Source organism: Prionailurus viverrinus, chromosome E1, assembly GCF_022837055.1.
Source record: "Prionailurus viverrinus isolate Anna chromosome E1, UM_Priviv_1.0, whole genome shotgun sequence".
Taxonomy (NCBI): domain Eukaryota; kingdom Metazoa; phylum Chordata; class Mammalia; order Carnivora; family Felidae; genus Prionailurus; species Prionailurus viverrinus.
Window position 1 is genome coordinate 52,823,216 of NC_062574.1, and position 26,557 is coordinate 52,849,772.

General features: G+C 52.9%; 1 protein-coding gene across 3 annotated transcripts; it reads right to left on the minus strand.

Annotated features, from left to right (window-relative positions):
• Positions 1–90: 90 nt before the first annotated feature.
• Positions 91–26,339, minus strand: RAB40B (RAB40B, member RAS oncogene family). 3 transcript variants are annotated; one of them, XM_047833506.1, is made up of 8 exons: positions 25,301–26,339; positions 23,672–24,077; positions 6,096–6,156; positions 4,316–4,376; positions 3,558–3,635; positions 3,378–3,464; positions 2,672–2,894; positions 91–1,157 (listed from the first exon to the last, which is right to left on the minus strand). In XM_047833506.1, exons 2-8 carry the CDS (start codon positions 23,841–23,843, stop codon positions 886–888), a joined length of 954 nt encoding a protein of 317 aa, XP_047689462.1. In that variant the 5' UTR covers positions 23,844–24,077; positions 25,301–26,339; the 3' UTR covers positions 91–885. The 3 variants fall into 3 exon arrangements, with proteins under 3 accessions (XP_047689462.1, XP_047689461.1, XP_047689460.1); XM_047833505.1 differs by lacking the exons at positions 3,378–3,464; positions 25,301–26,339 and having other exon boundaries at positions 23,672–23,975; XM_047833504.1 differs by lacking the exons at positions 3,558–3,635; positions 4,316–4,376; positions 6,096–6,156; positions 23,672–24,077; positions 25,301–26,339 and having other exon boundaries at positions 3,005–3,543.
• Positions 26,340–26,557: the final 218 nt, after the last annotated feature.

The following is a 26,557-nucleotide window of genomic DNA, read 5'->3' on the forward strand; positions in this document are numbered from 1 at the left end:
TTTGTGGCACTTGAAACACTTGATAAAGCAAATGAAATAAAGGGCTATGTGAATACACAAAATCAGAAGGAACCAGCCGACGACCCCACCAAGAAACAAGTGTACATTTTATTGTCAGGAAACATTTTCTTAAATAACGGTGGCCACTTCATTCCTTACCGACACGGCTCTGAACGATATCTTCCTTGCCGATCTGGATCTGTTGTAACTATGTTGTGGCCGTTTGGCACAACTGGAGATATCTTTGGCATTTTCTTCCCTTAGCTTTGTAACTTGTGGAACATCTTGTACAAAAAAATGTAGATTTACAGAAAAATATGCGTATAAATCACTTATTAATCCCAAAACATGGTAAATAACATAGCAAAAACTTTATCAAATCCATGTCAGACCCGAGCCGGACAGAGTGGCCGTGCCAACTCTGATTCTCCACAGCACTTCATAAACTCGCGCTCCGATGTGACGAGGAGACTTACAAAAAGGCCCTCTTGTGAGGTCAAAGACTAATTTCTCTCCCCTGTTGCTTTCCAGAGTCCCTGGAATTTGCACTCACGACACATGTCACTGTTCTTATAAAAGCAGTCCTATTAAGCAAAGGCCGTGCTGCAGCCACGACGTAAGTGACATCTGAAATCTCACGTTATCAGGAGCTGAGCAGAGTGCTGACCCCCTTTATAAACACACATCTAAAGCAAGAGCTTCATGCACATCCATGTAGAAACACCAACGTCGAGCTGCGCGGGGTGTTTTCAATGCGCGGGGCGGCACGATCACCACGAGAGACCGGCAGGTGCTTTCCCGGGCCTGGAACGGGCTCCCGCGTCCCACATGTGACGGCTCAGAGCCTCTCGCAGAGGGGCCAGTGTCTGTGTCCTGGCGCCTCCCTCAGGAGACTTTACAGCTGTTCCGGGGGCAGCGCTTGGGCGGGCTCTGGGGGGGGCGGGTGGCCTTCACTTTTCGGAGGCTGCTCCTCTTGTGGGTGGAGCTGGTGGTGAGAGAGTAGGAGCGGCCGTGCATCATCCTGGCATTGAGGCCACTGGCCATCGAGAAGGATTTGAGGTGACTCCTCAAGGCCATCGGCAGCGGGAGCTTGTCCACCAGGTGCACGGGTGTGCAGGACACCACAGCCCGGCAGCAGAGGTCCTGCAGGGTCAGCACTGGGAGAGGAGAGGAAAGGAAACGGGTTCAGTGTAGGACACAGACTGACCACCTTCCTTCCCTGGGGTGCTGGGGCTGAGGGCTCCACCCGCTGGACCCACACGCGCCACTGGGCAGGGCTGGAGACCAGTCCACCCGCTTTAGTGGCCTCGGACTGGAGACCCCTGCCATCTTTCCCTCCAGGTCCAAGAGGTGGGCAGACCTGGAGGGGAGACGATGGCACTCACGCTCCCACGGTTGGGGTGAGAGACCAAGGGCCTCAGGGATGACCTCCTTCCCGACTGCACAGCTGACCTTGGCAACACCTGTGACCAGCTGTATAATGACATGTCCAAGGGAGCACCTGAGGAGACAATGCTGTCTTCAATCTCCTCTACACTGCCCCTTATGCGAGTTGGGCTCCCTGCCCGGTGGGACGGGCTCTTGGGGACGTGCCGAGGAGGGGCATTCCCAGTGTGCCCCCTCCCCCACCGCAGCCCCCAAAGGGGTCAGGCCCAGGGTTGCTCAGCAAACAGCTCTTTCGGCTCAGTGGTTCCTAACGGGGGGTGATTTTGGCTTCCCGGCACGCTTGTGGTTTCCACAGCTGGGGGGCAGGGGGTATGGCGCACTGGAGGCCTCCCCAGAGCAAACAGCCCAGCCCGAGTGGCAGCAGTGCTGAGGGGTAGGATCCCTGATTCAGAAGAACCCTATTTTGCTCCGTCAACCCTAGGCCGCCCAGTTCAATGACTACAGATTTTGTCGTTTTGTCTTTAACAGGAATATGTGGACAGATTACTCAGTGGAAAACGGTGACAGCGACTATGTCACCACAAAGCAGATGAAATAAGAACACAGGTCTGGGGCGCCTGGGTGGCACAGTCGGTTAAGCATCCGGCTCTTGATCTCGGCTCAGGTCATGATCTTACAATTTGTGGGATCGAGCCCCGCGTCGGGCTCTGTGCTGATGGCTCAGAGCCTGCTTGGGATCCTGTCTCTCCTTCTCTCTGCCCCTCCCCCGCTTGTGCACAGTCTCTGTCTCGCTCTCTCTCAAAGTAAATAAATAAATAAACTAAAATTAAAAAAAAGAGCACGGGTCTTTGGATGTATTAACACAGAGGGATCTGGTGTCGACAACACTCTGTGCACTCCTCTGCCTCAAGCTCTCCTCTTTGAAAGCGGATCACTCCTAACATGATACGCTCTTCCCACAACCACCAGCGGTGGGGGCCAGGGGGAAGGGTGTGGGCAAAGCCCGGCGTCTGAGCGCCTGGCAAACGTGGCCCTCGGGTGCTGCATCCCTGCAGGCTCAGGGGCCCTGCTCCGCGTGGGGAGGTGCTGGCTCCTTCTCGTCACACACGCCTCTGCCTACGCACACACTTCAGAAGTGCCTCTCGTGAACTTTCCGACAAAACTGTTCACGGTGACTTCTAATTAACTGCATTCACTCCCTGGGAATGGACGCGGCTGCCTCGGGTGGGTCCTGGGAGGCGGGCTGGGGGGCCGGGGGCTGGAGGACGGCCTGGCGGGTGCTTACCCTTGCTGGGCCTCCAGAGTCGGTCCATCCCGTGCCGCAGCAGCACGGTCCTGGCCAACTCCGTGAAGGACTCGGTGATGTTGAAGTTGCACAGAGGGCTGACCTCGAAGAAGGTGACACCCAGGCGTGCTGCGTAGGCCTGGGCCTGCTCCGTGGGGACTTGCCGCTTGAAGGCCAGATGCAGGCGGTTTCCCACCAGGATTTTAGGGACGCCAGGGGCATGCTGAAGGGTGAGAGAAAGGCAAGGAACAGGGGTTACTTGTGCTTCTGTTCCTGGCACCGCTGGTGTGCGGGGTACATGGCGTCCTCCCCAAATTCACGCCCACCCAGAACCTCAGAACGTGTCCTTATTGGAGAAGGACGTTTGCAGATGTATTTGGTTAAGATGAGACCACTGCGAAGGGCCGTCAATCCAGGCACTGGTGTCCTTGTGAGAAGAGGAGAGGACCCAGGACACACAGGGGAAAAGCCACGTGGGGGCAGAGTTACGGGACCACAGGCCAGGAGCTGTCGGCAGCCACCGGGAACTGGAAGAGGCAGGAAGGACCCTCCTCTGGAGGCTTCAGAGGGAGCCCAGCCCTGATGACACTGGAGTTCGGGCTCCTGGCCTCCAAAGTGTGAGAGAACACATTTCTGTTGTTTATGGCGATGTGTTCCGGCAGCTGCAGGAAACAATATGACGAGTGCGGGGCTGCTCTGTACCCACATCGGCAGTTGGCCAGGTCAGCGTGCCAGCAGGCAGCTCGCGGCTCTGGCTCCTGGGCTTGGTGGGGCTCCAGGTCAGGGCCCGGTCCTGTCCAGGGAGGGGATTGGTGTCCTTGCTGGTGAAGCCTCGTGCCCTGGCCCTCAAGCCCACTCGGATGGCGCTCTGGCACAGTGCTCATACCTCATCTATCTCCTTAATCCACCGGTCGATGCCATCAAAGGACCAGCGGTTTGCAATGTCATAGACCAGGATCACACCCTGCGGAGAGAGGCACCAGGCTTACCTTACAGGACAGAGGTGGGCGCAGCTCTGGGCCATCCTGGCCAGCGTGCAGGCTACTCAGTCACAGACTCACAGCCAGCTAAATGACCATGTTACTAATTTTAATGGAAAACACAGTATTTTTATTTGTCTACCAAAAGCAGTAGTTAAATATTTACTTCTAATGGTGCTTTATGAACTCGTTAATCCACTCTCAAATGTCAAGGTAAGTTGGGGACTAGCATTCGAGTCCCCCGATCCACATGCTGCTCTAGGGACATGGAATGTGGAGGGACTGCAGGGGTGACCACCTTCCTAGGGGCAGAGCCCACCCACCTGGACAGAGTGCTCCCCTACATGCGCACATACACAGTCACGTGAACACAGGTGCACACATACAGATGTGCACACACACGCATACGTACACACACACATCTGCGGCCACACAGAGCTCGTGTGCACACGTGCGTGCAAACATAACACATGCACACATACATCCCTGATGCTGATGGTTTGCAAGCCACCAAACATTCCTTGCCACACTTTCAGACTCTTTTTTTTTAAACGCTTTGAGATTCTTGCATCAAATCATATTAAACACTTTGAGGTTTTTGCATCAACAAACATTCCAATGCCATTATTCAGTCAGTCTGACTTCCTGGCTCAGGGGGTGTTACCTGTGCGCCCCGCGAGTAGGAGCGGAATATGGTACAAAATCTTCCCTGCCCGGATGTATCCCTGGAAAAGATGTTGGAGGCCAGTGAGAAGAAATCACTGCTTCTTCCTGACAATAGGGTTTTGAACTTGGGAGCCATAGCAAACATATTTTACAATGGTCAGTCAGTGGCCATCCCACTGCAGATACGTCCCTAAGTTTGTCAATGCGAGGAATGGACGTAGGGGCCCCTGACACCTGGAATGGAGCTCCAGGAGCCATAAATCAGGACAAAGAGAAGTAACGTTCCCTGGGAGAGATTCCAGCAGCCTGCTCTCATGGTTGTGGCTCTCAGGCCCAGCGGGTGGTGATTCCCCGCAGGTTATAGAAGGGCAGCACTCATCTGCATGTGCCATCAACAGTCCCACATCAACACGCGATCCCCTAGAGATGAGGGTGGGAGGGCAGGCCTCCCCTGCACGCCAGGCGCGTCCTCATATACAAACAGCGAGACCCAGCTCGGCTTTTCTTTGGTGACCCACCTCCGCCTTCTGAGTCCTAGATGAGGCTCTGCTGAGGAGAGCAGGGCCTGGGGTTCAGAAGGGTCAGAGGTGCTGACCGTGGCCAAAGATGTGGGAGGAGCACCTCACGTGCTGGGAGCAAATGCACGGAGAACTCCCAGATCAGTCCCTACAGAGTTTAGGCTTTGCCCGCAGACGGGGTGGCTACAAGTCTAGGGGCGAGGAGACGCAGGAGGAGGGCAACCTTGGGAGGTAGCCACTGGCTCCGCATGGGAGATGGGTGGCTCTCGTGAAATGGTAATGCTCCCTGGAAAACCGCGGGGTCTGGCCAGAGCAACTGGGGGCGCAGGGACATGAAGGCATTTACTAAGACAGGCCACTCAGATGAAAAACAGAATCGGGAAATGTCGAGAGGGTGCCTAGGAGACGTGGAGCAGCCTTCGGCATCCAGGGCAAGTGTGGGCTGAGAGTGGGGCCCTGGATGGTCCCTGGGGAAGAGAAAGATGAGGCAGGGTAAGCCCAGGGCCCTGCAGCTGCTCAGGCCTGTGCCAAGGGTGCGTGCAAGGTAGGGATGAGAGCACTGCAGGTGAGAGCAGGGTGCCTGAGCCTCACTGACCCACAGGCTGCTGGTGGGGCAGGCCTTACCCACAACCCAAACGTCGTGGGGTGGGTGGCGGGAAGGCACAGGTGCTGAGGGGACATTGCAGAGAGGCTCCCGGCTGGACTTTGGGGCTGACTGCTCCTGGGAAAGAGGGAGTGAGGAAGCAGGAGAGGCTTCCAGGGCTTGGAGGCTCAAGGGCATGAGTGGGGTTGGGGGGTGGTGACTTGGGCAAGTCACACAGGGAGGCGGGCAACCCAGGGATTGGTGAAAGCAGGAACGAACGCTCAGGTCTCCCACCCCCATCCCACCTGAAGCTGAGGGGCAGAGGCAGGGGTTTGTGACCCGAACCTCAGAGCCTGGTGGTGGGGGGGGGGGGGGGGGGCACTGAAGAGATACCCAGTCCAGACCTGGGCAGGGGGGTCTCTTGCCTCTCAACCTCCCCACACCTGCCAGGGGTCTGTCTCCATCGCACTCATGGGCCCCTCCTGGCACTGGGGAGGCAGAGGCAGAGGCAGGTGTCAGCAAGGCCACATCCTGGACAGACTCCCAGGGACCCACAAAGGCCCTGGGGTTCCCTCCCATGGATGAGGCCTCAAGGGACGCGGATCCCCACCTCTACGGGGTCTGCTCACGGGCGCACCGGTCCCCCCTCCCAGAGCTGGGGGCTGGGACCTACTCACCAGAGTTGCAGCTTCACCCGCCGCCCGTCCAGCAGGATGGTGGTGGTCTTGTAGTCGATGCCTGTGGAAGGAGGTGGGGGCAGCTTGAATGCTGCTGGCCTCAAAGTCCTTCCTCACAGTTCCTCCCCAACAAAAGGGCACCGGCGAAGAGAGCTCTCCGGGGGAGGGAAAGGATGTCTCACCAGGACAGATTCACAGGGCAGGTGGACCGGACCCCGCTTTGGGTCTTGCCGGATTCGTTCGGCCTGTGCCCACCAGCCCCGTTGCTCACCCCACGGGGCCTCCAGCTCTCCCCTCCTCAGCGGGCACCGCTGCCTCATCCCCCCCCCCCCCCCCCGGCCCCCCCAAGGCCGTCCCACTACACGAGGGGAAGGCGGCTGAGGCCAGCAGGCTCGGACTTGGATTCCAGCCCCCGAACCGTTTGGCAGCAGGGTCGCCTGTGGGGCTCGGGGCTCGCTGGCCAGACTCTGCCCCTCATCTCTGGGCCCTCCCTCCCGCCCTGTCTCCTGTCCTGGGACGGTTCCTGCCAGGCTCCACTCCCAGGCAAAACACTGACATCCCTTCCCCAAATTTTTTAATTAAATTTAATTAATTTACTAAGAATGTAAAGTAAAAAAGCATCGCGTATGAAATGAAATACGAAGCATTATCTCAGCTGTGTAAAGAGAAAACGTGTGTGCGCGCGCGCACAGTGGGGCGACTGTGAGGGCCTGCCCCATGTTGTCCCTGGAAGTTTCTGGGTGGTGGAATCTGGGTCGTTTTTACCTTTTTTTTACCCCAGCCTTTCCCTACTTTCAAGTTTCTTCAATGGGCATGTATTTTTACCCCCTAAAATCAGGAAAAGCAATAAACATTTTTTAAAAAGAAAAATATTCCTTCTCATTCTACCAGAAACCAATTTTCTCCTTCATTGAGAAACCACTCTTGTGTTCACAGAGCAAGTCGCAGGAACGCTTCTGCCAGGCCTGTGGAGGAGAAGACACACTGGGCTGGACTGGAGGAGGGACAGCCCGGGAGAGACAGGGCCCAAAGAAAGCCAGAGAGCAGTTCTCCCTCCCAAAAAACAGACGCAACACAGTGTATGATCCCAAGAATACAAACTGCTTAGTAACCCACCCACCAGGCTTTGCGTTGCTCCATTTGCTTCATTTTCCACTTCCTCAGGAATCTCTCTCACAACACACAAACCTAGAGAAGACCAGCCTTGAAAACATTCCGGGATGCGGCCAGACTTCGGATGTCTTGACAAGGAAAGCTGGATTAAGAGTTATAAACCTAAAGGGGAATGTGCTCTTGAGGGATAGATAGGAGAGAGAGAAGCCCTACAAGACGGCCTTGATGAGGCAGCAGGAGGGGGGGCTGAGGGCAAAGTACAAGCTGCACCCCCCCCCCCCCTTAAGACACTCTCTTGGGACACTTCAAAACAAAAACTGGAAGGGACAAAAAAAAAAAAAAACACAAAAAAAACAAATGGTTAAAATGATGAGTCTCCACCCTTTTATAAGAAAAAGGCAATCTCATCAATAGCCTGAAGTCCAGGAACTCCCTACTGTCTTAATGTTAATGCTTTGCTAGAGGGAAAAACCACCTTAGCTAGGTCTCCAGAAATAGCTAGGCCTCCAGCAATGTGAGTCTTTAGCACATGAAAATCCCTTTAAAAAACTTCCTCTTGACTTTACTTCCCCCAGCCCCATAGTATATAAGGAGTCATTCTTCACAGCCCCAGTGCAGCTCTTTCTGACCCTGGGTCCTGTCCCCAGCTTTAATAAAATCCATCACCTTTTTGCACTAAGGGCGTCTTCAAAAATTCTTTCTTGGCCAGCAACTCTGAACCCCACCACCACCCCAAAACTTCATCAGGCCTCACCCTGAGAACGTCCTGGAATGGGTGTGAAATCTTAGCAGCTCTCCACCAGAAAACCCCAGCGCCCAAAGCTCAGAGAGCAAGGTCCTCAGACGCAGTGCTAGAGAAGGTGTCAGGGGCAAGCAGCTTAGCTGTGCTCCCTGACAGACCTACTACAGACCTACCTTACACTTGGCTACCCCTCCCCCGCCAAAAAGCCCCAAGAGAAAGAACATCATATTCATAAACCCTCCTGTCTTTACAGCAGGATGAGGCCAATACGGTATGCATGGCGTGGCAGAAGCCGACGACAGACTGCTTCGCATTCTGTGGACACATGGCCCAGGGTTTTAAGGCAGAGTGTAGATATTCCCGAAACTGCATAGGTCAGTAGCTTCAGGCTCTGTGAAATTACTCTTTGGAGTGACCCACCAAGGGCCTTTTCACAGCCCTTTAGTTTTGTTTTTTTTTTTAACGTTTATTTATTATTGAGAGACAGAGAGAGACCATGAGCAGGGGAGGGGCAGGGAGAGAGGGAGACACAGAATCCAAAGCAGGCTCCAGGCTCCGAGCTGTCAGCACAGAGCCCGAGAAGGGGCTCGAACCCACAAACCGAGAGATCATGACCTGAGCTGACGAAGGACGCTTAACTGACTGAGCCCCCCAGGCGTCCCTCTTCACAACCCTTTAAAATCCCACTATCTCCCGAAGGCAACTTTAAATGCCTATTCCCTTCCTTTTGCAGCACTCAGCATTGGGCGTGGGTGGCGTGAGACACACACACGCACAGCAAAGACATCATATATATACATTACACACACACAAATAGATATATACAAATATATATGCACACAAATGCATACACATATATATACAAAGAATAGAATATATACACACGTTAAATATAATATATACATATATAACAAATAGAATGGACAATCACATAATAAATAAGAATATATACATATATAATTAAATGTGTATAAACACAAACATATATACAGAGAGCAACTTCAAAGTTAATTTTGGAAATATTTAATTTTTCCCCCGGAATGTACCATTTACCATTTACATGAAGCAACAAATAAGTACTTTTCAGTTTAGAGAGAACCTTGGCTTTGGATGTCTGTTTCCAGACACTAAGAGAGAGCTCTCACCATTCACAGCCTGGAAAGGTAATTTCATTGTTAACCTTTAGGAGGTTAACCCACCGCTTGAGTTGGGTTGGCTCCTTTGATATACAAAGTGTCCTTATGTACTTATTTTTTTTGATACACAATTAAAAGAAAAAAGATTTCATAAATTTAAAAGAATTCATTCCTGATGGTCTTTTTAAGCACCCCAAATAAAACTATATTTGGTTTTTGTTTTCATCATAGATGTACGTAGTTTCAAGTGTCAGAGACTTAGTATGGAAAATGACAGGCCCTGATTCACACCCCACCACAGTGTTCTATTACCCATCTTTTTAATTTCTTTTGCTATGTATTTCCAAGTTTGTAAACACACGTGTATTCCCACTTCCTGTCCTTTCACATTTAGGCATTAATAAACTTCCCACTGTGGAAGGTGAAAATGTAGTCCTCTCACTGACACACTCCACATGCCTCTCTCTCTCTTTCACACACACAGTATAGTTATCTGCCATTTAACTAGATCAATATCTAATTTTACATCAATGTGACCAAGTAAACACTATCCACAGCTGGATCATGTGGTATACTGTGTCTGTTCTTCATGTATAACTTTTTGTTTTTACTGGAGTTAAAAATTGCTTTTTTGTTTAGTTTTCTCTGCATTTATCACTAACACATCCCTAAAATCTCCTCCAGTTATCTAGATCTCCTCTCAGTACTTCCAAACTTTCAGGTGTTTCACCTTCTTGGGGCTATCTTTCCAGAGCTTCTGTCCAGCTCCCACGCGAACTGGGAGCATGGCTGTCTTCCTGGGCCCTCCTTTCTCCTACTGCAAAATCACATCTCCCCGTCTGTTGGTTTACTTCTCCCTTTTTCTTCCTGAGAAGGGTTGTGGAAGATAGTTTTCGAGACTTTGCATGTCTGTAGTCTGCATTCACTCTTCCTTGAGATTGGATGGGCACACAATTGAGGTAGGAAATAACTTTTATTCAGAAGTGTGCAGGTCTACTTTCTAGAGTTCCTGTTGAGAAGTCTGATGTCAAACTGATTGTTGACCCTTTGAAATGTATTTTGGTCTTTCTGCTTGTAAGGCCTTGCCCCAGCACTCTGCAATTTCATGCATTGTTATGGGGCATCTTCATTGTTATGCTGACCACTTGACATGCTCTTTCAATCTGGAGATGCAATCTTTAGATTCTGGAAACTGTTCTTGAATTATTCACTTGTTTCCTCCTGCTGGCATATTGTACTAAGACATTGGGCCTCCTGAACCTACTCCCTGATTTTCTTATTGTGTCTTATTTTGCATCTCTCTCTTTTTCTCAACATTCTGGAAAATGGTTTCAATGTTATCTTTTATTCTTTCTTTGAAATTTTTATTTCTGTCATCACATTAAAAAATTATCTTTTAACATTTAAGATTTATTTATTTTTGAGAGACAGAGAGAGACAGAGCATGAGCAGGGGTGGAGCAGAGAGAGAGAGAGAGAGAGACAGAGTCTGAAGCAGGCTCCAGGCTCTGAGCTGTCAGCACAGAGTGTGATGCGGAGTTCAAACTCACAGAACCACGAGATCATGACATGAGCTGAAGTCAGACGCTTAACTGACTGAGCTACCCAGGCACCCCTGCCATCATATTTTAAATTTCCAGGATCTTTATTGTTTTTGGATTGCTCCCTTTTGAGTTTCTGCTTTTGGCCATGGCTGCACGGCTCCTCCTGGGACAGTACTCCTGCAGACAACTCTCAGGGATGGACAAAATATAAAAACCAGTGACTCCAAAACATTGGAGAGTGACTCCAAGGGAGTCTTCACAAGGGAGGGACTCTTCACCACTTTCTCCACTTTGGCGTCAGACCTGGCAGTGATCACATTCCCACTGTTCGGGGCTGCCCGTTGCCACCTTCCTCACCAGGTAGGAGAGGAGCTGGGAAGTAAGCTGGAAGTAAGCTACAGACAGAAGCGTGGATGGGGAGAAAGCAGTAGAGAATCCTGACAGGCTCAGGCATCAGGACCAGCCAGTCCTCAAAGGAGGCCTGTCCTTCAACTTGTCAGTCACGTGAGCCTGTAAACTCTCTGCTTGAGCTGCTTGGAGCTGACTTTTTCATTTCCATCAAAAATGTCCAGTCCGGGGGGGAGGGGGGGGCACCTGAGTGGCTCAGGTGGTTAAGCATAGGACTCTTGGTTTCGGCTCAGGTCATGATCTCACAGTTTGTGGGTTCAAGTCCCACGTCAGGCTCTGTGCTGACAGCACAGAGCCTGTTTGGGGTTCTCTCTCTCCCCCTCTCTTCCCTTCCCCTGCTTCCTCTCTCTCTCAAAGTAAATAAATAAACATTTTTTTTTTTAAATGTCCAGTCTGATAGAAAACATACAAAGCTCAGTGACTGGAGAGAGGAACAGAGAATGTCTGACCTACGAATCCTAGAAAAACCAGCAAAAGATACATTTTAACATCTTCCCAAAAGAGAAGTACAATGACCTGTGTCTCAGAATTTCACTAACAGTAAATAGCACTTACGAGGGACTCTGGCTCAACAATGATTTAATCGTTAGCTGCCAGGCCCAAAATCGCACTCAATGACTGTAGGTGGTGGTTCCCATTAGAACAGCCCTGCTGAGGGGCGCCTGGGTGGCGCAGTCGGTTAAGCGTCCGACTTCAGCCAGGTCACGATCTCACGGTCCGTGAGTTCGAGCCCCGCGTCAGGCTCTGGGCTGATGGCTCAGAGCCTGGAGCCTGTTTCCGATTCTGTGTCTCCCTCTCTCTCTGCCCCTCCCCCGTTCATGCTCTGTCTCTCTCTGTCCCAAAAATAAATAAAAAACGTTGAAAAAAAAATTTAAAAAAAAGAACAGCCCTGCTGAATAAGCTGACCCCTGACCCTTGGGACCACGCGGCCCAGTGGTCTCCACCAGCACCTGCCCCTTCAGGGCTTGGGCTCCCAAACGTCTCTGGGTCCAAGTGCTCAGCTGTGTGCCCACTCACTCTGCCCCTGTAGTGGGGACTTGGGGACAGCGTGGAGCCAGCTGGGGTGGGGCCAGAGATAAAGCTTGAAAAAGTGCTGCTTCCCCATGTGATATGTGCCTTGGTTTCTCCAGGTGGGGAAGGTGAGAGTGGAGATGGGCCAAACCCACTGGGGCCCCACAGGGAGGAGGTCTGTGTGGCCTGGGATCAAATCCCAGCCCTGACAACCAGTGATTTCCTCATGCTCCCCTGCCTCAGTTTCCCCTACCACTTGGCAGAACACACTTGCCCCAGCTACTTACAGCCTAACCCTAACCTTAACCCTAACCCTAACCCAGCCTGTGTACCTACCGCCTGTAGGTACCTCGCCTCGGCAAAAGCTTTTTCCCCCGGACCCCTGGGCCCCCGAAGATACACCCCTAACACCGCTGTGCTGCCACAGACGCGTCCCCAAATCACCTCTCTTCACGGCCTAACTCTCCTCTCCTCAACTTACTCACTGAACTGTTCTCTCACTCCTGCAATGTTTTTTTTTTTTTTTATCTCCTATTTACGTGTTTGCTCTTTTTATTATGTTTCCTCTTCCCTTAGTCTGTGGCATGCTACCTTCAACGTCGGTCCATGAGAACCCAGTATTCTGACATGAGTGGGGTCAAGCTGAGGACCAACAGGTATAATTCGTGTTTGCTGCAGTTAACTAATTCTTCGAAAACTCTGTCCATCAAAATGAGATAAAAACACACAAAAACTTCTAGAACAAAGCCTGTTGGAATGCTCATTGAGTGAGTCAGAATAACAGAGAGAAGAGATATAATTTTAGCCTTCTTAAAAAAAAAAAAAAAAAAAGGAAGCGTCAAATGCCAAGCCATTCACTCCACTTTTAGCTCCACAGGATGAATAAATAATTTAGCGATCTATTTCAGTTCGCGCACCACCTGCTTCTCTCTCTTCTAGTGAGCACGCAGGCATAGATGTGAGCCGCCACGCAGGAGAATTCTCTGCTGGCGTAAATATCGGTTAAATATCACTTACAAACATATTCATCTCTGAGAGGATGACTTTTGAGAAATGCATCTAGCGTTAAGGGAAAAGATCAGAAAGCAGCCCTGTGACCACCAGAGGCTGGGAGGAGGGGCTTCCTTTTGAGGGGCGAGGAAGATGTTCTGAAACTGGAAAGTGCTGGCAGTTGTATAAAATGCCACTTCATTGTTCACTTTAAAACGGTTTTAGGGGCGCCTGGGTGGCTTAGTTGGTTAAGTGTCCGACTCTTGGTTTCGTATGGGATCATGATCTCGTGGTCTGTGAGTTTGAGCCTCACATCAGGTTTGCTGCTGTCACTGTGGAGCCCGCTTGGGATCTTCTGTCCCCCTCTCTCTGCCCCGCCCCTGTTTGTGTGTGCGCTCTCTCTCTCTCTCTCTCTCTCTCTCTCTCTCTCTCTCAAAAATAAACATTTAAAAATAAAATAATAAAATAAAATAACATAAAATGGTTTGTTTTACATTATGTGAACTTCACTTCAAAGAAAACGTATGCACATACGTCCTTCTCAGAGTTGGCTTGCATGGCTCTTTGGATCAGAAGGGCCCTCCGCTGGAAGATGCTGGGGTGCCTCACAGAACCAAGTGGTGGGAAGGGCTCAGGGCGGCGACAAGTTTGACCCACAGCCAAGGCCAGTGCTAGCCCCTCAGTGGGCCCCCTTGCATTTCTAAACAGTTCTAAAAGCAAGTCACATTCGAGACAGGGACTTGATGTGTGCTCATCACGTTTACACAGAGGTCAGTGACTAAAATTAACATCAGTGATCTCTCTGCAGAACTCCTTTTTGAAAAGTATGTTCCTAGGGCGCCCGGGTGGCTCAGCTGGTTAAGCATCCGACTCTTGGTTTCAGCTCAGGTCATGATCTCACAGTTCATGGGATCGAGCCCTGTGTATTTTTTTAAATATATGTAAATACATATATATATATAGAGAGAGAGAGAGAGAGAGAGAGAGGGGGAGAGAGAGGGGGAGAGAGAGAGATAGTGAGTGGGGGAGGGACAGAGAGAAAGAGAGAGAGAGAGGCAGGGCATGAGCAGGGGAGGGTCAGAGAGAGGGAGACACAGAATCCAAAGCAGGCTCCAGGTTCTGAGCTGTCAGCACACAGAGCGCGACATGGGGCTCGAACCCCCGAGCCGTGAGATCATGACCTGAGCTAAAGTCGACTGAGCCCCCCAGGCGACCCTAAAGTGCTCAGTTCTTGATGATATTGGCACCCTTCCTGCAAAGCCCCACTTTAGCCAGGGGCTGCCCACCTGGCCCCTGGGGCACTGTGGGCTCCAGGCCCCCTGATAACTCCTGGCTGGGACACTCTGCTCACTTAGATGGTCAGTTCATCCAACCAGCGGTGCTGTATTCTAGCAAGTTCCTATGTCAACTGAACCCACCCACTGAGGCTGCGTGTGTCTTCAGAAGGAGCTCCGAGCCTTCTGGTTCAGCCTCCTACTTCTGGAGTTGCAGGAGTTGAGACGGTGTGATGTCTTGGGGGAAGGATATGCCCTCATCACTGGTTATGGCCATAACCAGCTAAGTGACCATCCCAAAGCCAGAAAGTAAACCCAGGCACCTGTCTGCGCCCCAGAAGACAGTTTGGGATGAACCACCCTGAACAAGGAGTCATCTCCACTCATCTGAAAGATGCCAGGGGCCTCATAAATAACCGTGGTCCCAGGCACTAAGTGTCAGAGAGGTGAGAGGCTGGACCCTGCTGGCAGCACATGGATCACCTGTATGTCACTATGGACAGAGGGAGAGTAAGTGGGGGGCCAGCCGGGGATGTGCTGGGCACATGCGGGCCCCTGTGCTGAGCCGCTGTCACCACAGCACAGCTGGGAAGCACCCACACTGGCTCCCTGAGAAGCCCACAGAAGTGGCAGGTACCCAGGAAGACGGTGGCAGCGGGGGCCTCATCTCTGGGAAGGGGGCTGGGGGCGGGAGGGCTGCCGGAGACAGAGTGCCCAGAGCTGCCTCCTAGGGTCATGCATGGCCAGGTCCTAACAGCCCGTGGGCGTGGTGGGGCCCTGAGGTGGGTCACCAAGCTGGACACCTTTGTGACCACAGTTTCCTGTCTGAGAGAAGAGGGCAGGCCCTCTTCAGCTGGACCAGCCCTGATACTGCTCCTGTTCAGACAGGAGGCACGGTGTGGGCTCAGCTCAGCCTCGGCCAATGTCACCACCAGCTGGGCCCTGAGCTCCAGGCCCAGGTGGTTTTTCTGAGTCTGTGGCTGCCTCCAGACACCACAGCAGGGCCTGGTCTCTCCCAGGCTTCCCCACCCAGCGGCACACCCTTTGGGCCAAGTGTGATAACCCCAAGACAGAGTGGGAGGGAAGGATAGAGTCCCTGTGTCACCTGCAGCAGGACAAGGGGCCAGCTCCTGGCAGGCCCCCACCCTCCCCTGACTGTCACCTGTCAGGAGAGAGCAGAGCCAGAGGGTGCTTGGCCACACAGGAGACAGAGGTCAATTGCAAAGTCCATTCCCTCCCTCATTTAAACTGCACACAGAGATTCCAGGAAGGACTTTCTCCTGCAACCTTCCTGCGGAGTGGGGCCCTGCCCACAACTCAACTTCAGAGTCATGAGCAGATACATGTCCATTGTTGTAAGCCCCCCATCTGTGGCGGTTTGATACAGCAGCCCCAGGACATGGACACACTGTCCAACTGAGCTCCCACACTGTGCCCCCACTGCCCACCCTGCCCAGCGCTCATGGAGAGGGCGCTCAGGGCCAAGGACAGGCTCCTGGCTTCGCAGGATGGACCCCAGGTCTCATGCCTCTGGCCTTCCCTCTCTGGACATCAAGTCGCCGTGACACTATTTAAACCCACAAGGCAGTGGTCTGCCTTCTGGAATGCGCACATCACTCTAAACTGAAATAGGTTTTACTTCCAAATGGGTTTTCTCAGTCTAAGAGAGAAGCTAATGTTCTACACATCTATCAATTTATTTTTCCCATTAAGATACTTTCCAGCCTTCTGATTAGGGTCCGCTAGAATTTAATGCATGTATTTACTATTCTGCCTCCATAAATTTCTTTTTCAACCAAACAAAATGCCACCTGTGTCACAAGTGACAGTATGGTTCAAATACATGAGCAAACTCAGCTGAGTCCCACTTGGGGTGGGCAATTCATTAATTATTGGCTACAGGGCGCCCGATGGCTCAGTCGATTGAGCATTCAACTCTTGATTTCAGCTCAGGTCATGATCTCATGGTTGTTGTTTTTTGTTTTTAATTTTTTTTAATGTTTATTTTTGAGAGAGAGAGAGAGACAGAGCGTGAACAGGAGTGGAGCAGAGAGACAGGCAGACACAAAATCAGAAGCAGGCTCCAGGCTCCAAGCACAGAGCCCAACGCGGGGCTCGAACTCACAAACCGCAAGATCGTGACCTGGGCTGAAGTCAGATGCTCATCGACTGAGCCACCCAGGCGCCCCTATCATGGTTTGTGAGATTGAGCCCCGCGTCGGGCCCTCACGGAGCTTGCTTGGGCTTCTCTCTCTCCTTCTCTCTCTGACCCACCCTGTGTGCACGCACACACTCCCTCTCAGAATAAATACACATTTAAAATAAAGTGAAATAAACCTGTAACTCTGTGTGCGCCTAATCTCAGTCGGTTGGCCAGAGAGAGACAAGCTGGGAGAAGCTGTTGCGAACCAGAAGAAATGCACTAAACCGCAGGCACTGTGCGCACTGGCGGGAGGGGGCTGCAGGCAGAGGAAGAAGGTGACTCTAGAACAGCATCTGCAGAGGGTAAAATCCTCAGTTCAGAGGAGGGGGCGGGCGGCATCACTGGAACCGAGGTGCCTTGTTTACAAAGAGGCAGTGACCCGCTCACAGAACCCCAAAGTCCAGCATCTCTGGCAGCAGGCCACGCGAGGTGGGGGGAGCTGACCCACACACTGGCGGCCTCTGGGGCCGAAATGGTGCAGGCGTGGGGCCAGCTTCAGGAGGTGCAGTGCAGGAGCTGCCCCACAACCTGGAGCCCAGGCAGAGGGCGGTCCAGGTCTAGTGGGGAGACTGGTCGAGGCCTCCAAGGAGGAAAGCTGAAGAGAGGTACTTCTTTTTTTTTTTTTAAGTTTATTTATTTATTTTGAGAGCGGGAGCGAGCGAGCGAGAGAGAGAGAGAGAGAGAGAGAGAGAGTGTGTGCTTGTGTGTGTGTGAGTCGGGGAGGGGCAGAGAGAGAGGGAGAGAGAATCCCAAGCAGACTCTGCACTGTCAGCCAAGAGCCCGATGTGGGGCTCAATCTCATGAACTGTGAGATCATGACCTGAGCCTAAATTGAGAGTCTGACACTTGACCGACTGAACCGCCCTGAGAGGCACTTGCGAAGAAGGCAAACCCCGATGACATCATCGGGAGCTGCTATCTTCTGTGGTGACTGCCTTTTGCGTGGTTTTGTTTGTGGGTCTGATAAAGTCTACATCTGTGATGTTTTAAGCCCAACCCCTTGGACATTGCAGCTCTTTTCAGTTTTTGCTTATACATAATCCCTTCCTTGTAGCCAATTAAGCTGAAGCAGCCTGGGAAGAAAGACCCAAACGTTTGAAAAAAAATCTCTTAATGGGAAGTGAGCCGATAGCCTGCAAATTCAAGCAATAGGTTCCATTGCTTCTGATATACCTTACCCCTTCTCTTCACCCCAGAAGGCCCAAGCGAGGAGTGAGCAGGTGCAGCCAGCAGGACCAAGGCAGAGCCACGTGGCCGTCAGCTGGGAGCGCCCAGTGCTAGTGGCAGAGGACACAGCAGGGGGTGGGTGGCTGGGGATCTCCGTCCAGAAGCTGACCGTCTGCACAGGAGGAACCTGGGCCAGCCGGTGGGATCCGAGCCCCTCCTTGTCCATCACCCAAAGTCAGGGTTACCTGGGTTGGGGTTCAAGGCTAGACTAAAGGGGCAGTCCCCACTGTAGGAAGGAGGCACCACGGGACATGGGGACGTGGGGCTGAATGATTGGCTTTGAAGAAGAGAAAGTCTGATACAAATGCAGTTTTATTCTTCTCAAATACATGGAAGCACGGACGACATAATTTTTAAAACAACAGTGTTGAAGAAACTTACCGTGTGCTCGTGGCGGCACCACAGGAGGTAAGGAGGTGGGAGAGCATCTCCTTCTCAAGGAAATAACTTGGGATACAATACAATTCGAGGCTCAGTTCAAACGTGCAAGAGACGGCTTTATAAATCGGGTTTCAAATCCTGCAGTGGTTGCCACGGGAAACCGGCAGAGTAGCTCTGACCTCGGCAGATCCACCGGGGTCTGCAGCACTGCAGAAGGCAGCAGGGGTGTGCGACCACCTCCTGGCGCAACACTTGTCCAAGGCGAATAGAAAGGAGAACAGGATCACTCAGCAAAAACGTTCTGATGGTCTTCCCAGGGAAGAAAAGCCACTTCTCTGAGCCTTTTCTGAACCAGAGGGGCCACAGAGGGGCCCAGAGCCAGCCACCCCATCTACATTCCTGCTCTCACCCATGCTGTGTGACCTTGAGGGAGTACTCACCGTCTCTGGGCCTAATTTATCTCATGAGATGATTCTTCTACACTCTCAATAAGGGGGGTTGTTATTACAGCTGCTAGCAAAAATGAAGCAGAAAAAGAAAGATGGGATTTTCCTGTGGGCAAAAGGAAGCTGGTGAAACAGCCAGGAGAAAGCAGTGAGAGAAAATAAGTCTCTTTGGGGAAAAAGCTGGGAGGCAAGAGATTGTAGGATTTCGTGTCAGTTTAACCTACCTCCCTCTCCCAACTAGAAACACAGCAATCAGAGAAGGAAAGGTAACAGGCTGGTGCTGGAAACATCACCAGCTGGGGCCAAGGGGAGAGACTGTCAGCAGGGAACAGGGGAAGAAGGGCCCAGCTGTGGCCTTGACTTCACTCCCCCAGCCAGGGCCAGGCTGTCCAGGTCTCTTCTCCCCACTTCTGCCTGGAAGAGGAGGCTGAACGAAGATCCCCCAGAGGCTCCAGGGTCAGCAGGCCCCAAAGTGAGAGGTGGGCCCCTTAGCTCTTCTACGTGTGTATCACACTTCAACAAAACGTTATAAAAGGAGAGAGAGAGAGAGACAAAGAACCCAACCTAAAATGAAACCTGACCCAAGGAACAGAAGGACATTCATCCTAGTTACTTCATGCAGAAGAGCAATTAAACGAAAGCATTAAGTTGGAAAAAAAGAGATTTTTTAAATGAAATAAATTATTTAAGGAAAAAATTTAAATGTTTGTTTATTTATTTAAAGTTTATTTGTCTTGGGAGAGAGAGAGCGCAAGCAGGGGAGGGGCAGAGAGAAACAGAGAATCCCAAGCAGGGTCCACGCTGCCAGCGCAAAGCCCAACGCAGGGCTCCATCTCATGAACTGTGAGATCATGACCTGGGCCGAAATCAATAGTCAGACACTCAACCCACAGAGCCACCGAGGCGCCCCTATTTAAAGAAAAAAAATTTTTAATTTTAAATTAAAGGGGTGCCTGGGTGGCTCAGTGGGTTGAGCGTCCAACTTCAGCTCAGGTCATGATCTCACGGCTCGTGAGTTCAAGCCCCGCATCGGGCTCTGTGCTGACAGCTGAGCCTGGAGCCTGCTTTGGATTCTGTGTCTCCCTCTTTCTGTGCCCCTAACTCACTCGCATTCTGTCTCTGTCTCTCCCAAAAATAAATAAACATTAAAAAAAATTTTTTTTAATTTTAAATTAAAATTGTAAAAGAAAGAAAATGCAGATCAAAGAATTATCACTGAAATAATAAAAAAGAAATAGCCAGAAACAATTTTCTAAAGTAAAAATTACCAACAAATAGGAAAGGCTTGAGATGCTTACAGAAATTCAGAAGAGACAGAAAGATGAAAGCAATTAGAAGTGAATGGATGGGGAAGGCAAGAAAACATGACCTAACATCAGGATAATGGGTGCAGAAGGCAGAATAATCTCACCCACCCCCACAAGGTACCCACACTCTGATGTTCACAGTGTGACTCCATTAGGTTACATGGCATAAGGGGCATTAAGGCTGCCGAAGGAATTAGGTTTGCTGATCAGGTGACTTTAAAATACAGAGATTATCCTGGATTATCAAATGGGCCCCAGCGCCATCATAAGGGCTCTTACAAGCAGAAGAGGGAGACTGAGTCAGGCTGCAGCGGTGCAGCTAGAGAAAGGAGGCAGTGTGGAAGGCGAGAATGGGGCTTGGAGCCAGGGAGTGCAGAAGGTTCTAGAAGCTGGAAAAGGCAAGCCAACAGACTCACCGCCAGCACCTCCAGAAAGGACGCAGCCCCTGTCGACACACCTTGACTTTAGCACAGGGACACTGGGCCCACCCAGGATTGTTAGGTAAGAAATCTGTGTTTTACCTAAGTTTGCGGCAATTTGCTCAGCAGCCATAGAAAACCAATACAATTGGTGTCTCTGAAGCAGAAACACCAATCAATGTAACAGAAGATGTTTTAGGAACATAAAGTAAATTTCCCCGAAATTAAAAAAAAAAAAAAAAAAGCCTGCAAATTCAAAGAGTACACAGTGTATCAGAAGTTCAACACCAAGCATTCAACTTTGAGACACTCCAACTGAGAAGAAAAGGCTAATCTACCCTCACCCCACCCCCACCCTGGGGGGGGGGGGAAGGGAGGCAGGGGAGCCAGCTGACCTCAGGCTCCAGCACCCACATCCAACCCCAGGGCCATCCAAACCCAGGGCCATCCAACCCCAGGGCCCTGGAACAATGGCTACAAAGTGTGGCAGGAAAGAGAATACCACCTGAGAATCTATTGTAACCTGTCGGAGATACTGTTCACAGATAAAGACAACAGACATCCTCAACCATGAAAGCTCTCAGGAAATACCAGCCCTTCCTAAAAAATGAAATGTGGCTAATTAGAGGGACAGCAAAATAAAGAACTCACACACACAGTGGTGGTGAAGACTCATGGTCAGCACCCAAGACACCTGAACATCTAACTAGTACCAAGCAGCTATGGACACGGCAGCCCAGGTTCAGAAACCCGGGCAAAGTAAGAGCCACACAGGCTGCACGCACAGGTTGGGGGTGGGGCGGGGATGGAGAGACTTGCTGAAAAGCGCTCTCCTTCCAACGCCCAGAAGGGATGCAGAATGACCCACGGACACACAGCGTTAACAATAATAACGTAATTGATGCCAACTTCTTGCAATTTTGTGGAAAGTGTCTTTCTCACCTAAATCCTCCCCTCTGTGTTGAGGAAAAACCTTTATTTTTTTATTAAAAGAATTTTTTCAATGTTTATTTTTTTATTTTTGAGAGAGAGAAAGAGAGAGAGAGAGAGAGAGAGAGAGAGAGAGAGAGAGTGCGAGCAGGGCAGGGGCAGACAGAGAGGGAGACACAGAATCCGAAGCAGGCTCCAGGCTCTGAGCTGTCTGTCAGCACAGAGCCCCATGCGGGGCTGGAACCCACAAACTGTGAGATCATGACCTGAGCCGAAGTCGGACCCTTAACCAACTGAGCCACCCAGGTGCCCCTGAGGAAAAACCTTTAGAAGAAAGTGTTAACCAGCTGCTTCTACAAGTCCTTGGCTGGGCTTGTGACACAAAATCGTGGGGCAGAGCAGCCCCAAGGCGCTGTTCAAACCGACCAGAAGGGAGCTCTGCCCACATTCCTGCTAAGTGCCCCACATCACTCACCCACTATAGAACTCAAAACCACAGCTGCCCCCCCTCCCCCAGGCACACAGATTTGTAAGAACCGTGCATCTCTTCTGTGCTCATCCATCCATGGAGCCCCAGGCCCTGCGGACCCCCCCCCCCCCTTTGCCAGCTTAAGCCCCAGAGCTGGGCTGTCCAGCGGGGCTCTACCACATCTGTCACTAGCCAAGCGTTGTGCTGAGCGTGTGAAATGTGGCTAATAGGAACCTTTAATTGTATTTCATTTTAACTACCCTAAATTTAAAAAGTCACACGTGGCTGATGGCATCGCCTTGGAGAACACAGTTCTGGAATCAGTGGCCAAATGTGCATTTTCACAAGGCCCTGGGGTGAAGAGTCCGTGGTTCTCCAAAACCACCCCAAGCTCTCCCCCACCCCTCCAACCTCCTAGGCCTGCCCCAGGCCACCCAGCAGCTGCTCTATTCCTTGCTCTGGAACCACAGACTCCCTCCCTCAGCCAACCCTGCAGGCCACTTTTTCTCTTTACATCCCTCACCCCCACCTTGTGCCCTACCACAACCTTTGCCCTGTACTCCCTGCCCCTCTTGCCTCAAGTCAAGTTTATCTCTGGATCCAGGACTTCCCCCTGTGCACTGTCTTCTCATTTCTGCCCTGCCTGGTCAGGGCAGGAAGCAAACCTAGGCTGGCTTGAACATCAAGACTCCACTCCCTGGGCTGCCCTCCTCTGTTACTGGAGAACAGACTGCAAGGCCAGGAGATGGGGGGGTAGGACCCTGAGCAACCAGGTATGGCTGCAAGTGTGCCTTCTGTCCCTGGAATGTCCCCCGAAAGTGATGGCAGGAGGTGCCCTTCACAGCCACCCAACCTGCGCCATCAGAGCAGCCTGCTGGGTGAAGACCTTGGCTCTCCTGCCTCCCTGCCCAGGTTTCTGCCCACTTCACCTTCCTCTCCTCTCCCCTGCCCTGCTTTCCCGCCTAATGTCTAGCCGGCCTTGGGGGCTGCGGCCCTCAAACCTCAAACTTTGGGAACCCTCCGCCCACTACGCTCAGCTCTGAGTCCTGCGCTCCCCTGGACCTGGAACCCACTCTCCTTCATTTCACACCAGTGTTTGCCTTCCTCGGCCCCGAGGGTCATTTGGGTTTCCTGCCCTCCTGGGTTTGTTCACCAGGGCGAGGAGCCCCTCAGACTCGCCAAGAGCCCTGGAGAAGCCTCCAGACTAGTTCTCCCGCTTCCTCCCCGCTTCCACCCCACCCACGCGCAGAGCCACCACCTGGGAGCCTCCGCCCGCTGCGCTCTGATCCCGCTCCCAACCCCGCCCGCCTGTTCCATAACCCCCACGCATCCTTTCCAAACGCGTCTCACGCACTGGCTGTTTCCCGGATGGGCCCACTCACAGCAGCGCAGCCGACCTCCTCCCCAAACCCCACCTGCGAGGTCCGCTCCCTTCCGCCTCGTAGACATCCCGGGCCGAAAGGACCCCAGCGTCCAGTGCAGCCGCTAGCTCCCGCCGGGAAGCCGACTTTGATGAGGCTACGGAGGACGCGCTGTGTTCCCCACGTGCGGAAACGGGGGTGTAGCCAGGGCAGCCCGAGTAGCGCGCGCCCGACCCAGGCAGAGAGGTGGGTGGGGAGCCCCGCGCTCCCCAATCGCCGGCCCCTCGCGCACTCCACACCCTCGGCCCCGCTCGCGGTCCCTGGCTCTGCGCCCCCAGTTCCTCGGTGCGCTACTCCGGTGCCTGGGCCCGGCTTCTCCCGCCCGCAGCGCGCTCTCCAGACCCGCTCCGCTCGGTGCCCTTGCGCTTCTTGGCCCGCCGCTCGCTCCCAGGCCCCCTGCGCACTCTCCGGGCCCCGCTCCTCCCGGACGGCCCCCCGTTCGCTCCTCGGCCCCCCGTTGGCTCCCCTGGCCCCCGCGCGTTCTCCGGGTCTCGCTCCTCCCGGACCGCCGCGCGCTCCCCCGCTCTGCTCCCCTCCAACCTGGCCCCGCGCTCACCCGCCGGGTGGCCGTACGGGGACTCGGCCGCGCCATCCTGCAGGCTCGCCAGGATCTCGCCTTTGCCCACGTCGCTGTCGCCCACCAGCAAGAACTTGAGCAGGAAGTCGTAGGCGCGGACCGGGCTGCCCAGGGTGCTGCTCATCGTGCCGCCGCCGGCGCCGGCGCCCATGCCCGGCCCACGGGACGGCGCAGAGGCGGCGACCGGGCACCGAGGCGCTGTGCGGGCCCAGCCGTCCGCAGATCGCCGCGCGCCCCCGGCCCCTGCAGCTGACAGCGCGCTGCCCCGCCCCGCCACGCCATTGGCGAGACTCAGTTGCTAGGGGTGCTGCGCGCGCTCATTGGCTGGGATGCCCGTCCATCTCTCTTTCGTCTCCGCCTCCAGGCCGACGTCCACCCGCTCCTCCTGGGAGGATGAGGTCGTCGCTGCCAATGCAGGCTGATGGGCGGGGCGGGGGCGGGGCTGAGGACAAGGTTGTTACGGCCACAGCCAATGAGGTCCCGAGGCGGGGTGGGGCGGAGCCAGGGGCGGGGAGGCAGCGGGTGGAGCCGGGCCTCGCACTCCCAAGGAGCCAGGAGGGCGGTGCTGGGCCCGGGTCGGGGCGGGGCAGCAGGGGAGGGCTACCCTACTGCCGCGGCCTCCACGCCCTGTCACCCACCTGGAGACGTCGCTAGGCCGGGTAGGGGAGCCACAAGGGCGAGTTACGTTTTCGCACGTGCGGTCGGGAGGCCAGGGCCAGGTCGCCTTGTGTCAAAGGTCCCTGTCCTGGTGAGCCCGGGCTCGCCGTGGCCCCACCGCTCCTCCAGAGCCTCGTCTTTGTCCCGGAGTGCGTGCGTGCACGTGCCTATGTGCTTATCGATGTGCATCTATGTGCCTCCGCTTGTGTGCGTGTGTGTGCGCGCGCAAGTGTCTATGCACGTGCGTCTGTGTGCGTTTACAGGTGCTGTGTGTGTCTGTGCAGGTGCTGGGGGAGAGGACAAGGTAGGGACTCTGCAGTCCCCAGACTTCTCTCACCATCCAGGGCCCCGGGGAGAGATTGGCCCGAATTGCTCTCAGGCCCAATCCCAGAACTCCCATGTAGAGATTGGCGCTGGTGGGAATCAATCCATGCCTATCTTGGGATCAATCAACTGTAGTAGGGGGCTCTGGTCCGCAACCCACAGGAAAGGTCCTGTATGCTTGGCAACCCTGTATCCATTCATTAGAATGTATCTTAATATGCGTAACCAAGGTCCCCACCTGACGACCCCCAGGGTCCTACCTCGAGGTGTGGTTGGGTCTGGCGGTGCACCCTGTGCTGGGCAGAGGGGGGTCTGCATGCCATCTAATTAAAATGGCCCGCTCGCACGCCCTACATCTCCACATGCTGGGCTAACTATCCCCAGCGCCAGGAAAGGTGCAGTGACTCCCTTGGCGCAATGGACTCCCTTGGTGCATTCACAAGCACCAGGTGCAGATTCACAAGCACCAGGTGAAGCAGCAGGTGCAGATTCACAAACACACACAAATACTGAGAAACCTCTATCTGGGCCAGTTGCAAACAGAAGGGGCCTGTCTTCACCAGCTCGGGCTGCTGTGACAAAATGCCCTAGGTTGGGGGCTTAAACAAGCAGACATTTACTTCTCACCATTCTGCAGGTTAGAAGTCTTGACCAAGGTGCCAGCTTTTTTGGTTCCTGGTGAGACCCTCCTCCTGGCTTGCAGACAGCTGCTTTCCGACTATGTCCTCACACAGTGGGGAGGGGGGTGGGGGGAGAAAGAGAGGGAGGGAGGGAGGGAGAGAGAGTGCAAGCTTTCTGGTTTCTCTCTTCTAAGGGCACTAATGCCATCACAAGGGCCCCACTCTGATGGTCTTATCTAGCTCTAATTACCTCCCAAAGGTCCCCATGTCCATGTATTATTACATTGGGATTTAGGGCTTCAATATATGGATTTTTGGCAGGGACATGTTCAGTCCACAACTGGGCCCATGGTGGTTAGGGGCCCTGGAACCACCCAGAGCAAGAATGAGCTCTGGAGTGTGGAGTTCTGCCCACTGGAGAGTTGTGCCCACCCATCCCTCAGCTAGCCTTTCCCTGGGTTGTTAGATGGTCTTGGGGTCTAGAGCAGGGTATCTGAACCAGCCTCCAGGGGCTGCTCTGTGGTGGGTTGTTCTGTGCATTGCTGGATGCTGATGACCCCTATCCACTAGATGCCAGTGAACTCCTCTCCCAGTTGTAACCACTAAAAAATGTCTCCAGAATCGCACATGGCAATCCCTCACCCTGAGATGAGAACAGGTGGGGCTCCTACGGTAGCTCCCATGAGCACCTCCTGGCTGATCATGACTGATCTCAGTTTCCTCCAACTATGACATTAAATGGTAAGTTAAGGTCAGGTGTGACTCCAGGGGAAAGGAGAGGAGAATCTTCCCAAGCTGCACCTGGGGCTAGGTGCAAAGGGTCTATCTAGAGTGGTCCAGGCCTATAGTGAGAGTCCTGGGACATCTGTGGTGGCCCACTTTAACCTCATGGTGACCCTGACAGGTGGGGATTGTCATTCCCACTATACTAAGAAAAGGAGGGCTTGGAGAAACCATGAGGACCAGAGGCCCTGACTGTAGCTTCCACTGCTGGAGTCAGTACAGCAACACAGTCCTGGTTTTGTGTTTATTTTTAAATTGTAGTAATATATATACATACATATATGTATATATACATACATGTATATATACATATATGTATGTATATATATTACATATAATTTACAATTTCACCCATGTTTAAATGTACAGTTCAGTGGCACTAAGCACATTCACATTGTTGTACAATCATCTCCACCACCCATCTGCAGAGCATTTTCGTTGTCCTCAAGCTGAAACACTGTTCCCATTAAACACTAACTCC

Bases quoted from the DNA above. Each gene is read 5' to 3' on its own strand.
- RAB40B (XM_047833506.1), bottom strand. From the start codon at position 23,843: ATGGGCGCCGGCGCCGGCGGCGGCACGATGAGCAGCACCCTGGGCAGC. The intron at 4,377-6,095 runs GTGAGTAGGTCC...CATCTTTTCCAG, and splicing joins CGGGTGAAGCTGCAACTCTG to GGATACATCCGGGCAGGGAA. The intron at 2,895-3,377 runs GTGGGTACAGAG...CTCACCCTTCAG, and splicing joins TGACCTGGCCAACTGCCGAT to CATGCCCCTGGCGTCCCTAA.